Genomic DNA, 15672 nt, shown 5'->3' on the forward strand with positions numbered 1-15672 from the left:
CAAACTCTCAGAACTAGGGTATATAACTAGTCCTTCAAGAATCCATCCCATGCTCTTAACCACTTTAGAGCACATGCACCATAACCAAGCCTTAGATGTGGTTGGTAGGCATTTGTCACTTAGCAGATATTGAACATGTGCTGTGACTCTGCTAAGGTCTTCCTTGTTAGACCTTGTTTATTCCTTCTGACATGTGAGCAAGAGACTGATATTATCTTCATTTTGCAAATGAGAAAACTGAAAGGTTTTGTTATTGTATTGAACAGCCAGTAAGTGGCAGATCTGAAAAATCACATGATTTGTATGTGTGTTTATATATATATATATATATATATATATATATATATATTGCCCTGTTTATAAAACTATATATATGTGTAATATACAATAACTGTCATTTGTAATTTCTACCAACATATAAATGGGAAAGTATACCACTCTGCTCACAAAGGATAATCAAGTGAGTAAGTGGATTAGCACAAATTTATTTCCTTAATCAAAGGACTCAAGGACCATATTATTTCCCAGGTTTTCAAATAATATACTCTAAGCTCTGTCAGCAGTGTAAATAGCAGTTATTTATTTGATGCTTAGTATGTATGAAGCACTATGGTGATTTCTCATCCCAGTAACTGTCACAACTGTGTTGTGACATAGGTACTACTTTTTATTCCTGTTTCATGAATGAAGAATCCAAGCCTCAGATATAAATATCCTAGGATACTTAAAGCTGGACTGGGGAAAGGAGGGAGTATAATGTTCTCTCATTCACCATATTCTCCCTTTGACTACAAAGTATCTGTCACAGTGTTACAGTGTTTTCTATAGACTGGCACACACTGGATGCCAGCTGGATTTGAACCCTCATTCTATTCTCACATCCAAGTGCATTTTCTGTGTTTTAATGCCCTTTTTTTTTATTTAAACTTTCATTTACTTAATTTTTATGCAGTGCTGAGGATGGAACCCAGTACTTCACACATACTAGGCAAGTGTTCTTACCACACAGCTACAACCCCATCCCCTGGGTTTTCTTTTTCATACTGCTAAACTCCACCTTGAGCTAAATACTAAAGATATGGACATGATTAAGATACTCTCTAACTTCAGGCAGTTTTGTCCAGTGTCAAAGATGAATAAGTAAATAGACTATTATAAAACTGAGATGTTCTATGATACAAGAAAATATATAAATACTGCCATGGAGGGATTTTTCCTAGCGTGCTTTGAGGAGTCAGAGAAAACTAGAAGTGACTGACTGAGATCTGGAGGAAAAATGAGAGTTAGCCAAGCAAAATGAAAGGTGAACTATCAGCACTAAAAGAAAGAATAGAAAATACAGAAATCTAGACATTTGACAGATTTATTTAATGTAATACATATTGTGTTTGGTTTGCATACAAACACAAAGTGAACTTTCTCAGTTCACTTTGAATCGATGATGAAGATATAAATTATTCTGGAAAGCTTACCATCTCTCCGTTTGCCATTCCTGTTAGTTAATGTTCCCAGATTTCTAACAAATCATATCTATGGTGTAATACATTTAAGTTTGGTAAGAAAAACATGTAGAACATAAAAATAGCATATGTTGCTGTCTTATGTAGTATTGGTAAGTGTTGATGCTGAATTTCAGTCTAGTTCTTGAATTCCCATAACGGTCAAATTTGGCGTTCAACAATCTTCACGGGAAGAGTTAAGTATGATCTTAGATCTCGACTTAAATGACACTGCAACATATTTGGTAGATAAAACACCCACCCATCTTTCGCTTACCAAATCGAGAACAGTAGTTCTCACTTTTTTTTTTTTTTTTTTTTTTTTTTTTTTTTTTTTTTGTGGTGCTGGGGAACAAACCCAGGGCCCTGTGCTTACAAAGCAAGCACTTTACCAACTGAGCTATCTCCCCAGCTCTACTTCTCACTTTTCTATAGCAGCATTTCTAATAGCAGAGGACCAAGCAGTGTAACTCCATTTCTACATTCCCAAGAAGGCCTAACAGGTAGTCATAGTAATTTTCTCTTGTCTCCCTTACGCTTTAAAATACAATATGTTCTCCATTACCTTGCCTTGCCTACCCAAAGTGAATAAAATAAGATACTCCAAGATATTCCATACTTAAGCTGATTTGGGGGAATTGCTATCATCCTGCTGTTGACTTAACAGTGTAAATAGTTTGTGAGGTGTGGGAAGTCTGAGCTAGCCAAGATGAATACTGTTGTGAAACCTGCCTTTACCTTACTCCAATGCATTATGCATTTTGAGACTCTCCTTCCTTATTGGAAATCCACTACTTTTACCTTTTATTGACCTTAATAAGACCTGAAAGTACCGGGATTGGATTCTTTGTGTCAGTACCTATAAATAAATCATTCTGGATAGAGGAGTTGAAACTTAATTATCCTTAATAGAATTTTTATGGTCTACTTATGAAAGCAATAACTTTAATGTTTTTAAAACTATATTCCAGAGTGAGATATAAATTTTATATGTAATTATATAATTTATATAATATTTACATAGGATATACTTTTATATTTCTTCACATATAACTGAAACAAAAGTTCCAGAAAATAATACCTAATCTTGCTATATGTGAGCTACACTGATATTTTCTATTTTGTTTTACTTTTTTAAAATGCTAGTTGGATCCTCTGAATGCTTATCTACTATTTAAAAAATATTTTGTGGACAGTAGTAATTGCTTGAAATGTTCAAAGATCTTTGCTATGCATGAGAATCTAAACAAGTGAATAGCTTTTCAGAGAATAGTTTTAATATGTTAATTTCAAATCAGCTGAAGCTTTATGCTAATATTTAAATCCTGGGAGTCCCATCTCAAGACCCTAAAATTTGGGACTCCAATTAAATGAGGTTACACAGTGTAAACCTTTGGAATATAAAAAGAGTATAGTTTGCACTTCACATAATATGACTATAAATTTCTAGAGCCTCAACCTCATTATCTATAAATTAACATGTAAAATTTTTGTAAGGATTTAATAAAATCAAATCTCCAAACTGTTTAGCACAATGACTGGCATTTAAGTACTAAAAATTTCTAGTTGTTATTAGTGCAGTTGCTTTCAGTCTCTGAATTCAAATTGCAGTAGGCATCATCTGTACATGTTGATATTAGCCAGAGATAGATTATCCCTCTAAATTTTTATTACAGATTAATTCTTAAAGGCTAGATCATTTTAATTATGATTCCTAGAATCCAGTGGTATTTACCTTAGTGACTCTATTTGAAGAGAGTTGACACGAAATATTTTATTTCATTTTATTCAGTTCTTAACAACTAAGCTATGGACTGGATTTAGTGGCACATGCCTGTTGTAATCCCAGCTACTAATTAGGTTGAGGCAAGAGGATCATATGAATTCCAGGCCAGCCTGGGCAACTTAGTGAGACTGTCTCAAAAAAGGTGGGAACGGGTGCTGAGGATGTAGCTCAGTGGTACTGCAAAAAAACAATAAGAACAACAAAACCATATGACCTATTCTTGTTCCTTTTACCCAATCTATATAAAAGGCAAGGTGATGATACTGTTCTTCATAGAGAATCCTTTATAATATGAAATAGATGCTATTTTTACATTTATATTTACATTATCATGACATGTTTTTAACTTCACATCATAAATAACATTAGATGATACATTAATGTTTTGTTTTTTCTAGGCTGTGCACCATCTCCAGGTGCTTACGATGTTAACAGTTCAGAAATATCTAAAGGACCAGTATCCTTTCAGAAATCACAAAGATTTAAAAAACAAAAAGGTAATGGGCCTCAAAGTAAAATAATGGTTATATGATTTTATAAGTTTTAAAGTTATAAATAACATTATTTAAATTTAAAGATGTTGCATATCTAAAGATATAAAACTAGAATTGTTTTTACTGTAACTTGATGAATTTATGAAAGGATCAAGTACAGAATATGCTTTCATCATCAACCTGTAAATAATCAGGTAGATTAAGCAAGATACTCAGAGATATATAGTTTCCTTTTTGGTTATTTCCTTAATCATTCTCTCAGAGAATATTAGGAAAATCAGAAAGGTTTAATTGGCAGTGATATAGAAATTATGTTTTGTGTGGTTGAAACATGTAAACCCTAATGATTGGTACGATTCATTTTTCTGCAGAATCTCAACAAAATCTTAGTGTTGACAAAGATAGTACCATGCCTTCTACAGCTAAAAAAGCTAAGACTTTGGGATTAAAGGTGAGGAGCTTTTATTGCTATCAATTATTATTGAAAACATATCTGAAAGATATTGTATTTAATTAGAATGAGTTATATATATAAGTAAATCTGTAAATAGGTGGAATAAGTTATTAGGACCTTATCTCTAGAACTTTACTAGTTCTATGTTTAAATGTGCCCTTAGTTCACAATTACAAAGGGGTTACTATTTCTCAGTCATATCTATATCTAGATAAATTTTACTCAAACTGATACAAACTATATGATACTTTCATTAGATACTGCCATTTGAGTTGTGTGGTTTTGTTTTTGTTTTTTTGAGGAAGGGTAAGTATTGGTGAAAGAAAAAGGAAAAAGAAAAATTCTGATTCCTAAAAGAGAATTTCAACTCAGAAAATCTTAAGGAATGGTAGAAAAATAAATTCTTAATAGTTTTATAATATGGCTTGTGCAAGAGCCACTATTACTGTTTTCATTAATTCATAAGAGGCAACTGTACTTTCTTAAGCGTTATATAAATTTTATGTGACAGATTTGGAGTTGGGAATCCAAAGCTGCAGGTTAAGCTTTGACTATTTACTTATTTGACAGTTACCTACGGTCTCTTGGTAATCTAGAATTATGTTGTATAATATGGAAGTAACTAGTCACATGTAGCTATTGAGTATTTGAAATGTGACTAGTGCTACTGAAGAACTGAATTTTTAATATTATTTTAATTAATGTACATTTAAAAGCATATTCAAAGCTGGTTGCTGTGGCACATACCTATAATCCTAGCAGCTTGGGAAACTGAGGTAGGTGAATCACAAGTTCAAAGCCAGCCTAAGCAACTTAGCGAGGCTTAGAGAGACCCTGTCTCAAAAAATAAAATATAAAAAAGGGCTGAGGATGTGGCTCAGTGATTTAAACACCCCTGAGTTCAATCCCCAGTACCAAGAAAAAAAGAAAACATTTCAATTCCGTTAGTGAAAAACTACAAATGGTTTTAGAACAACTTTCTTTCTTCAGTGTGTTTCATGAAATCTGAATCTGAGTTATGTTAGACAGCTTTGCATTACTATGACTAATACACATGACAAGAACAACTTGGAGGAAGAAAATTTTATTTTGGCTGTGTTTCAGAGGTTCAGTCTCCCGTTTATTGACTTCATGCTCTGGGCTAAACATGATGGAACATCATAAAAGAAGGGTGTGGTAGAAGAAAACTGCTAGACTATGGCAGCCAAGAAGCAGAGAGAGAAAGCAAGATGCCTTGGACAAAATAAGAACCCCAAAGGCACCCAGCCCCCTATGACCTACTTTCCTCCAGCCACACCCTGCCTGCGTATAGTTACCACTCAGTATAGTAGTCCTTTTAAATTAAACCATCAAATGGACGAATCCACTGATTAATTCACAGAGCTCATGATCTAATATTGTTATCTGAAGAAGTCTGGATTGTTTCACATTCCAGCTTTTCAGGAATACCTCATAATTTCTTTCTTTTTTTTTGGCTATGCTGGGGATTGAACCCAGGGCCTTGTGCTTGCAAGGTAAGCACTCTACCAGTTGAGCTATCTTCCCAGCCCTAAATATTTCTAATGAAAACCTTGCATCTAAATTAAGATGTGCTATATGTGAAATACATGGGAGCTTTGTATTAAATGTAAAGCAATTCATTAATTTTTACTATTGATGTTGAAATAATATATACTAGATTATGAAAAATGTAAAATATTTTTGATTTTTTAAAAAATTACTATTAGAAATTTTTAAAAATATATGACTTGCATTGTATTTTATTGAACCAGACTGATATAGACACTCTTAGAAATGGATATAAATGGCTTGACCTGAATTTCTTGGAGAAACAATTCTGAAAATTTGAATTAATTATAGAATTTACAAACTCCAATAGGAAACTACAGTTCTAAGCATACAAGTATGTGTAGAACCCCCAAAGAACAGAATTTTCTAATAGAAAATTTTATTAGTTTCAAAATTAATGAAACATTAGATCATTGTGCCTTCCCCTGAATTTAGAAATAAACAGATTTTTTTAAGATTTTTTTTTCCATTTTTAAATGGCAAAGATCAATACTGTAGCTACTGCATCAGAAAAGCTGTTTATATAGAAAGAAGTAGAGCAAAATTATGTGTCTTAGAATAAAAGTAATGAGAAAATTAGAATGAGATGATTTGTGGGGGGGGTACTAGGAAATTGAGCTCAAGAGCACTTAACCACTGAGCCACATCCTTAGTCCTTGTTTGTATTTTATTTAGAGACAGGGACTCACTGATTTGCTTAGTGCCTCACTGAGTTGCTGAGACTGGCTTTGAACTTGTGATCCTCCTGCCTCAGCCTCCAGAACCACTGGGATCGTAGACATACATCACCTCACCCAGGGAGATTTTAAGAACCTTTTCTTTCACTTACCAAATATGTGACCTGCAAAATATTTCATAGACTCTATGCAGTATTTAAAATAGAAATTAACTGTTTGGAACCCTTAATTTTTTCAGATAACTAAAAATCAAATTTAACTGTGATAAAATTTTCTTTTACTTAAGTTTGATTATAATTATTCTTTGACTTTTAAACAGAAGGAATCTCAAAAAAATGATAAAGATTTGAAGATATTAGAAAAAGAGGTGAGCAGTACTTTTATTGAAAAGTAAATTGTTATATTATGGAAAAGAATTACATAGAGCTGAGAGATTAAGATTTTGTTGTAGTTTGGGCAATCTGTGTCCATATTTTAAAATTACATTTATAGGTCAAATATTTATGTTTATTCATAGTGAACACTCTTCTTGTATGCCATTCTTTGTTAAGACAACATAGCTAGGGAATCAACTTGTTGAACATACAATTCTAGCATGTTAAGTGGACCATGATAAAGTTATGCTAATTTGATACATTGTTCTGTATAATGGGTGTATGCCTTCCTCACCGATGAAATAGCTGAGAACCATACTGTCCAATATTGTAGATACTCACCACATCTGTTTTTGTTTTGCTTTGTTTTTTGAGCGGGGGTTGTATACTGGGGATCTAACCCAGGGACACTTTGCCACTTAGCTACATCCCCAGCCCTTTACAGACAAAGTCTCACTAAGTTGCTTAGAGTCTCCCTAAGTTGCTGGGGCTGGCCTCAAATTTGCAATTCTCCTGTCTCCCAAGTTGCTAAGATTAGAGGCATTCACCACTGTGCCCAGCACATGTGGTTGTTTTACATTAATATTGAACAGATTTAAGAACTTAGTTCCTCAGTTGCACTGGTCACATTTTAACTGCTCCATAGCCACATGTGATAAGCTGCCTCCCTACTGGGCAGTACATTTGTAACATGGCAGGAATTACTATGAGCAGTGCTGACCTAAAGAACCCAATTATCTCTCTAAACAGTACTAAATTGTTCACTGCACTCCTTGCTTCTCTGCCAGTCTTTTCCATAACTAACCAGAATATGGTGGACATCTTTTATTTATTAAGACTTTTCATTTAATTGTAGTCAAATGGTGGCTTAGAACCAAGAATGTATCAAGATAATTATGAATCTTTGCTCTGGTTGCTTCGATCCCTTTGTATTTCATAATATTGACTTATTTTATTGTGGATACATGCAATTGATACTTAATACATGTAAAAACTGAGTTTCGATAAACTAATTGGTGAATGAGTGGTAGTGTCAAGATCAAAACTGACAAGTCGCATCATTATTTCATTTGGTATAGAATTTTAGGTTTGCAGATTTTCCCCCCCAATCATTTTAAAGATGTAATTACTTTGTCTTTGGCTTCTACATTTCCTGTTGACAAATAGTAGGCCTTTTAGGATCTTTTGGTGTTTTGTTTAATCTACTAGTAATGGCAGGAATGATGACTTGCTGATGCCTACTACATATCTACTTAGGAGCCTAGTTCCACCTTCTCAAAATAAGAAACATATTTATCTAATTAATATGTGTGTAATTAGAACTACAGAAAAGAAGAACTCTTACAAATAGAAATACTTTTTTAAAGTGAATAAACAACTTAATTGCATTTGGGAATTTATGGCAATTAAAGTTTTTCAGTTCTTAAGATGCATACAGATATTTAAGATTTATAATAAGGTAAATGTTCTTACTCAAATAGTTAGTAAAATAAGAATATCTATGAGCATAATGTCAAAATTCATGCTTTTTCTAGAAGCTTTTATGCTTTTGTTACCAGTAGCATTTCTTTACATTGACTGGCAAATTATTCATATATGATCTTGTTTTCCTCCAGATTCGTGTCCTTGTCCAGGAGCGTGGTGCTCAGGACAAGAGAATTCAGGATATGGAAACTGAATTAGAGAAGATGGAAGCAAAGCTAAATGCTGTAGTCAGGGAAAAGACATCTCTCTCTGCAAACAATGCTTCACTGGAAAAACAGCTTATTGAATTAACTAGAACTAATGAACTACTAAAATCTAAGGTATTTGAACCTCATGATAACACTTAAAATTAAATAATAAGCATGTTTTTTCTTATTACTCTTGTTTGGGAATTGGAGGCTGTATTTGGACCCCTTTCTTGCACTGAATGTACCTTAAATATTAACCCACTTCAAGTATCTAGTGTTTCTTTTTATTAGGTTGTCTGGCATATAAGTGGTTATAAACAAACAAGTTACTTTTTGTTTTAATGATTTCATATTTTCTCATTAAATATCATCAGTAAAAATCACAGACTTTACATTTTGTTGTCACTTTAAAGATTTTTCTCTGAAATACATAATAGCATAGCAGCATGCTTCTGTCTCTAGTCCTTATGGGAATAAAGTGGGAAATGAATTAATGGAATAATAATGTTCAATAAATAAACTGCATTTATCAGTATTAATGTACTTGTGATCTTAAAGAGCTGAACATGTTCCCTTTATTCTTGTTATAGAAGTTGAGGGAGGATGTAAATCTGTGATGAATTTAATTGGAATCATTTATTCAGAGCCTGTAATGTTCAGGACTCTTCACTTAGAGAGTCAAAGTGCTTTAGACTCAAGTATGGGGAAAGGAGCAGTTTCCTGGGCCGTTCCCAAGGAGCTTCTGATTTAGTAGGCTGGGGTTGGACCCGGTATTCTGCATATTTCAGATTTACCAAGTGATTAATTTTGTTAAGTCAACACATTTCAATAAATGCTCTTGAAGAGGCTTGTTTTAGAGGTTTACAGTGGACTTTATGGCATATAAACTTAAGTAACCACCCAAATGCTTTTAGAAATAAACCAGAAAGTCACATTAGGGAAAGAAAGGACAAAAGCAGTACTAGTATGCAATCCGTAATTGGGTTGATCAAATGCTGCTTTTTTTTAACCAAAGTACATTGTAGGCAAGTAATAGCTACAATAATTAGAACAATCAGTATTTAAATGATTTTGTATATGGTATAGCAGAAAATATTTCTGAATTTTTTGCATATTTACTGTACTTAGTTTTCTGAAGATGGCAACCAGAAAAATATAAGAATTCTAAGCCTAGAGCTGATGAAACTTAGAAACAAAAGAGAAACAAAAATGAGGGTGAGTACTACCTTTGGTAAATTACTATGTCTAGATCTGTAGATCTAAACCTTTCAAATTTCTTAAAACATGTTTCTCTTTTGTGTAGAGCATGATGGCTAAACAAGAAGGCATGGAAATGAAGCTGCTGGTTACTCAGAAGAATCTAGAAGAGTCTCAGGGGAAAATAGCACATCTTGAGGGGAAACTGTAAGTGACTGAATGAAATTATAAAGTGTAATCAGTTATTTGGTTTTCATTATTTAACTGATACATAAAACATAAAAATGAAACACATTCATTGGATGACGTGTTGTTTAAATATATGTATACATTGTGTAATGTTTAAATCAGGTTAAACATAATCTTAAACTTTTATTGCAGAAACATACAGAATTCTTTCTTTTCTTTTTTTTTTTTTTTTTTTTTTTTTTTTACTGGGGATGGAAACCAGGGACACTTTGTCAATGTCTTATTTTTGTTTTGAAACAGTGTCTTGCTAAGTTGCTCAGGGCCTCACTAAATTGCTAAAACTAGCCTAGAAGTTGTGAACTTCCTGTCTCAGTCTCCTGAGTTACTGGGATTACAGGTGTGTGCCACCACACCTGGCTTTTTCTTCTGTTTGAGGTACATAACACGTAATTGTTATATGTAGTCAACTCTGTGCAATAACACATCAGAGCTTCATACTCCTACCTAATGGTAAATTACTGCCCGTTGACCAATCTTTCCCTATCCCAACCTACTCTTACTCTTCCTTGTCTCTGATAACCATTCTGTTTTCAACTTTTATGAAATAAGCTTTATTTTTGATTCCACATATGAATGATATTATGTAGTATTTGTCTTTCTGTGCCTGGCTTAACAGAATGATGTTGTCATAATGAGAGGATGTCATTCTTTATTATGACTACACAGTATTCCATGATTTATACGTGTCATTTTCTTTGTCCTTTATCAGTTGATGCAAAGTTAGTTCTTCATTTTGATTCCATTTCTTGGCTGTGGTGCATAGTACTGCAGCAAACATGAGGTGTTCCTTTGTTTTGTTTTTTAATGAGAAACTTTACAGTTTTTCATAATGACTGAACTAATTTATATTCCCACCACCAGTATTTCCTTTTCTCAGCACTTGTTGATTTTATCAGATAACTTTTCTGTATCTCTTGAAAGATGAAACGGTTTTTGTCCTTTTTTTAAGTCTTTTATATATATTATTTATTACAAAAACATACAGAATTCTTTTTTTTTTCTGGGAATATTTATATATATATATATGTGTGTGTGTGTGTGTGTGTGTGTGTATTTTTCTGTTTTTAAATTGTGGATGAACCTCTCTTTATTTTTATGTGGTGCTCAGAATCAAACCCAGTGCCTCACACAGGCTAGGCAAGTGCTGTACCACTGAGCCACAACCCCAGCCCCTGTCCTGTGTTTTATTCATATGGTTTGTCAGATTTATTGATTTGCTTCTGCTAAACCATCCTTGCATACCTGGGAAGAATTATACTTTATCATGGTGAATCATCTGAATAGTCTTTTTAATGTACTATGGATTCTGTTGCCAGTTTTGTGTGGGTGTGTAGTATGTGTACCAGGGATGGAACCCAGGAGCACTTTACCACTTAGCTACATTTCAACCCTTCTTAATTTTAATTTTGAGACAAGATAGCTGAGGATCTGGCTATGTTGCTGAGACTGGCCTCAGATTTGGAATCATCTTACCTCAGCTTCCCAAGTTGCTAGAATTATAGCAAACACCACCATTCTCAGTTATGCTATGGATTCTGTTTGCTAATATTTTGCTGAAGATCTTCATGTCTTTGTTCATGAGGTTATTGGCCTGTAGTTTTTTGTTGTTGTTGTTGTGTTCTTGTCTGGTTTGGGTATCAGGTAATCCTGTCCCCACTGAATATGTTTGAAAGAATATCTTCCTCTTCATTGTGTGAGAATAATTTAAGAAGAATTGATATCAGTTCTTTTTTAATGTTTGATAGAATACAGCAGTGAAACTGTATGATCAGGGCTTTTCTTGGATGGGACACTTTATTATTGACTCAGTCTTGTTGTTATTGGTCTGTTCAGGTTTTCTATTTCTTCATGATGCAATCTGGTTAAACTGAATGTGTCCAGAATCATCCCTTTCTTCTAGGTTTTCCAATTTGACTTATAGTTGTTCATAATAATCTCCAGTGAGTTTTTTGTATATCTATGGTGTCAATTGCAGCATACCCTTTCATTTTATTTATGATATGAATGTATTTGATTTTATTTGAGTCTTCTTTTTTTTTTAACTAGACTGAGAGTTTGTCAATATTTTTTAATTTTTTCAAAGAGCCAACATTCCTTTTGTTGATCTTCTGTTTTATTTAGTTTCCATTTCATTGATTCCCACTCTGATCTTTATTATTTCTTTCCTTCTACTAATTTTGTGCTCATTTTTATTTTTCTAGTTTGTAGAGATGCAGTCATGGGCTGTTTACAGTTCTTCATTGGCTTTTCTAAGCAAATTATTGCTTAGTGAGATTTTAATCATTCCTCAGTACTTATTGCCTCCTTAATTTTCCTGTCCCCGCCCTCCGCCTCTTTTCAGTCCTCCATGGTTTACTTAGAAAGCACACACTGGGATCCAGGAGTCTGTTCTTATTTATTTGTTTTTGTAGTGCTGGGAATTAAACCCAGGACCTTGTGTGTGTTAGGTAAGCACTCTGTCACTGAGCTATACTCCAGTCTTCCCTGTTTCTCTTTCTAAGTGAAATTGAGGCCCTAATCATTCCCAAACATTTAATGCTAGAAAAGTTGTATGAATATATTACTTTTGTACATCTTCAGTATCATTGATGAGGAAATAGCTTATAAATCTTCCTACCAGCATAATCTTTACAGAGGTGGTAATCAGAACTAAACTGAGAAACACTGGTATAGGAAGCTGCTTTTAGTGTATAGTAATATCCCTTTTATAATTTTTAATGTAATTTACATGTAATAATGAAAAATCTTAAATATTTAGTTTGATGACTTTTGACAGTTATATACATTTTTGTAACCATTAACCAAACAACATAGAAAACATTTCCATCCCTTCAGAAAGTTCCTTCATGCTCCTTGTTACCTGATTGCTACCTGTGTAATGCTGCCCATTCCTGCAGCTACTTTCTATTTTTCATTATAAATTTGGGAAGTTTGTCTTGGTATGTGTTGGGGACTTCTTTTGTAACACATAATTTTTCTCAATTCATCAATATATACTCATGTGAATTATAATTTCTTCCTTTTTATTTCCAAGTAGCATTCTGCTCTATGAGTACATCTTTGTTTACTATTATTTTCATCATCATTGTTAGGCCTTTTTTCTTACTCTGAAAATACTGTTATAGGGCTCAGGCTGTAGTTAAGTGGTAGAGCACTTGCTTCGCATGTGCACAGCACTGGGTTCAATTCTCAGCACCACATAAAAATAAACAAAGCTGTGTCCATCTATAACTAGAAAAATTAAAAAAAAAAAAGACTTATAAACACATATGTCTTTGTGAACATTTATTTTTACTTTACTTGGGTTAATATCTAGGAGTGGAATTCTTCGGTCATAGGGTAATATATATATATATATATATATATATATATATATAATATTTTTAAAAATTCTTAAAGAAGTTGTATCATTTTGTACCTCCACTAGCAAGTTGGTTCTATATTCCTACCACCATTTGATGTATCCAGTTTACTTTGGCCTTTTTAATGAATGTGAAATGATAATCTGTGAACTTGTTACTATGAATGTTGAACATGTTTCTGTGTGCTTATAGATCATTTCTACATCTTCTCTTGTGCAATGTCTAGTTAAGTCTTTTGTTTATTTCTTAAATTAGGTTGTTTAGAAGAGATGAACATATAAGTAATTGAATACCAGGTAGCCTGGAACAAAAGCTTTATGGCATTCAATGCTATTTGGTTGGGTAGGGAAACCAAGAAAGCTACAAAATAAAATTATATCTCTGATTTAGGATGTTTATGATATGATTCTCATTATCATAGCTCTTTTGCACAGTATGTTTGAAAGTCAAATTTTTCACTTAAGTAAAATTTTCAGTCTCCTGCTTATATACAAATTGTCAGCCTGAGAAGTTACATAGAATAATGATTGAGTTTGAACTCTGGAGTCAGCTTGCCTGATACAGCAGTATCTTATACATAGTAAGCATCATGTACAGTTATTAAATAATATGTTTTAACATCCAATTTTTTTTTTTAGTGTTTCAATAGAGAAAGAAAAGATTGATGAAAGATCTGAAACAGAAAAACTCTTAGAATACATCGAAGAAATTAGGTAATGGGAAAAAATAGCTTTAAATTGTACCTTATTTTGTTAAACATTTATGAATATATCATTTTCATCTTTTTGATGTTAATTTTCCATGTGCCTAAAGAGATATGCTCTTCCAAATATTTTTAATACAGTTGTGCTTCAGATCAAGTGGAAAAATATAAGCTAGATATTGCCCAGTTAGAAGAAAATGTGAAAGAGAAGAGTCATGAAATTTTAATCCTTAAGCAGTCTCTTGAGGAAAATATTATGTTGTCTAAACAAATGGAAGACCTAAATGCTAAATGTCAGCTGCTTGAAAAAGAAAAAGGTATTGTGTTCATAGTTATTGCATACTGTATTTAAGAAAAGCACTGCTATGTTAAAATAACCTTTTTTTATAATTATATAAGCAACAACAGAAAACCTTGTTCTGTATTTGAAATTTTTTTACTTTTATAATGTTTCTTCTCTATTTCAGTATTTTGCTTTCTTTGGTAGAAAAGAAACAGTTGTGTAGTTCATAACTTCCCTTGACTGGCTATTCTAACCTAGAACTAGTTTTGAAGATTTTGTTATGTGACATATCATGTATAATTGTACATACTTCACAATTTTTGCATTTTTCATTTGGAAACACTTGATCTGTATATATAATATGTTAAAAACCAGTATAATGAAGTATTTGGGATATATGGGTTTTTTAAAGATAACATTTGTATGTAGTTACAGTATTTTTAATGTTTTCCTTTTATAGAAGACCTTCTCAACATGAAAACAGAAAGGGATGAAAGTTTAAATGCAGAGATGCAAAACTTAAAAGAGAAACTTATTCTGGAAAAACAAGAACATGAAAGGCTACAACAAAAAGAGTTGCAAATTGAGTCACTTCTCCAACAAGAGAAGGTAGTTAACTGGAATGTTTCTTTAAAAATATGCTTATTATATGTCATAAATCTCTGTGTGTCAGAAAACTTTGTTATATATCCTTTGATCCAACAATTCTAATTTTTTTAAAAATATAATCCTGAGGAAATGACCATGAATATGCTGAAGATTTAATCACACACCTTCACAGTGTGTTCACTTTGGGGTTATTAATAATATGAAAAAATTAAAATACAGATGTAGCGAAGTAGGTAAATCATTTAACATTGTTTTATTATTATATTTTTGTATTATAAAGGCCATTTGGACATTTAGAGTTGTCTTTATAAAAGCATGACTGCAGGAAACAAAATAATTGTAAAATTTAGACTATGTTAAGAACATTGTGTGTGTGTGTGTGTGTGTATAAATAAGAAAACTAAACTATAAGGTAAAAGTAGATAATTCTCTCATATCCTATAAACATGAAATGTACTCCATCTCAGTAGTAATCAAGAAAATGGAAATAAATTTTTTTCATTTACAAGATTGGTGAACATCAAGGCCAGTGTGGTAGCTCAGTGGTAGACTGCTTGCCTAGCACGTGTGAGGCAGTGGGTTTGGTCCTCAGCACATTAGAAATTAATTAACTAATTAAAGCTTAAAAAAAAAAAAAAAAAAGATTGGTGAAAATTAACTGGGCGCTGTGGCACGCACCTCTAATCCCAGTGGTTCCAGAGGCTGAGGCAGGAAGATTGCAGGTTCAAACCCAGCCTCAGCAA

At 32.8% G+C, this 15672-nt stretch overlaps 1 protein-coding gene across 4 annotated transcripts in view; it reads left to right on the forward strand.

Annotated features, from left to right (window-relative positions):
* Hmmr (hyaluronan mediated motility receptor) overlaps positions 1-15672 on the forward strand; it is a 32154-nt gene that overhangs the window by 1933 nt on the left and 14549 nt on the right. For 2 of the 4 annotated variants that reach the window (XM_047556451.1, XM_047556452.1), the window contains exons 2-10: positions 3684-3782; positions 4151-4230; positions 6799-6846; positions 8470-8658; positions 9655-9741; positions 9830-9930; positions 13973-14047; positions 14179-14354; positions 14781-14929. In XM_047556451.1, coding sequence (XP_047412407.1) covers positions 3684-3782; positions 4151-4230; positions 6799-6846; positions 8470-8658; positions 9655-9741; positions 9830-9930; positions 13973-14047; positions 14179-14354; positions 14781-14929 — 1004 coding nt within the window. The remainder of the gene's footprint in view (positions 1-3683; positions 3783-4150; positions 4231-6798; positions 6847-8469; positions 8659-9654; positions 9742-9829; positions 9931-13972; positions 14048-14178; positions 14355-14780; positions 14930-15672) is intronic. The other 2 variants (XM_047556454.1, XM_047556453.1) reach the window with 2 other exon arrangements.

The sequence above is a fragment of the Sciurus carolinensis genome, chromosome 6, assembly GCF_902686445.1.
Source record: "Sciurus carolinensis chromosome 6, mSciCar1.2, whole genome shotgun sequence".
NCBI classification, from domain to species: Eukaryota; Metazoa; Chordata; class Mammalia; order Rodentia; family Sciuridae; genus Sciurus; species Sciurus carolinensis.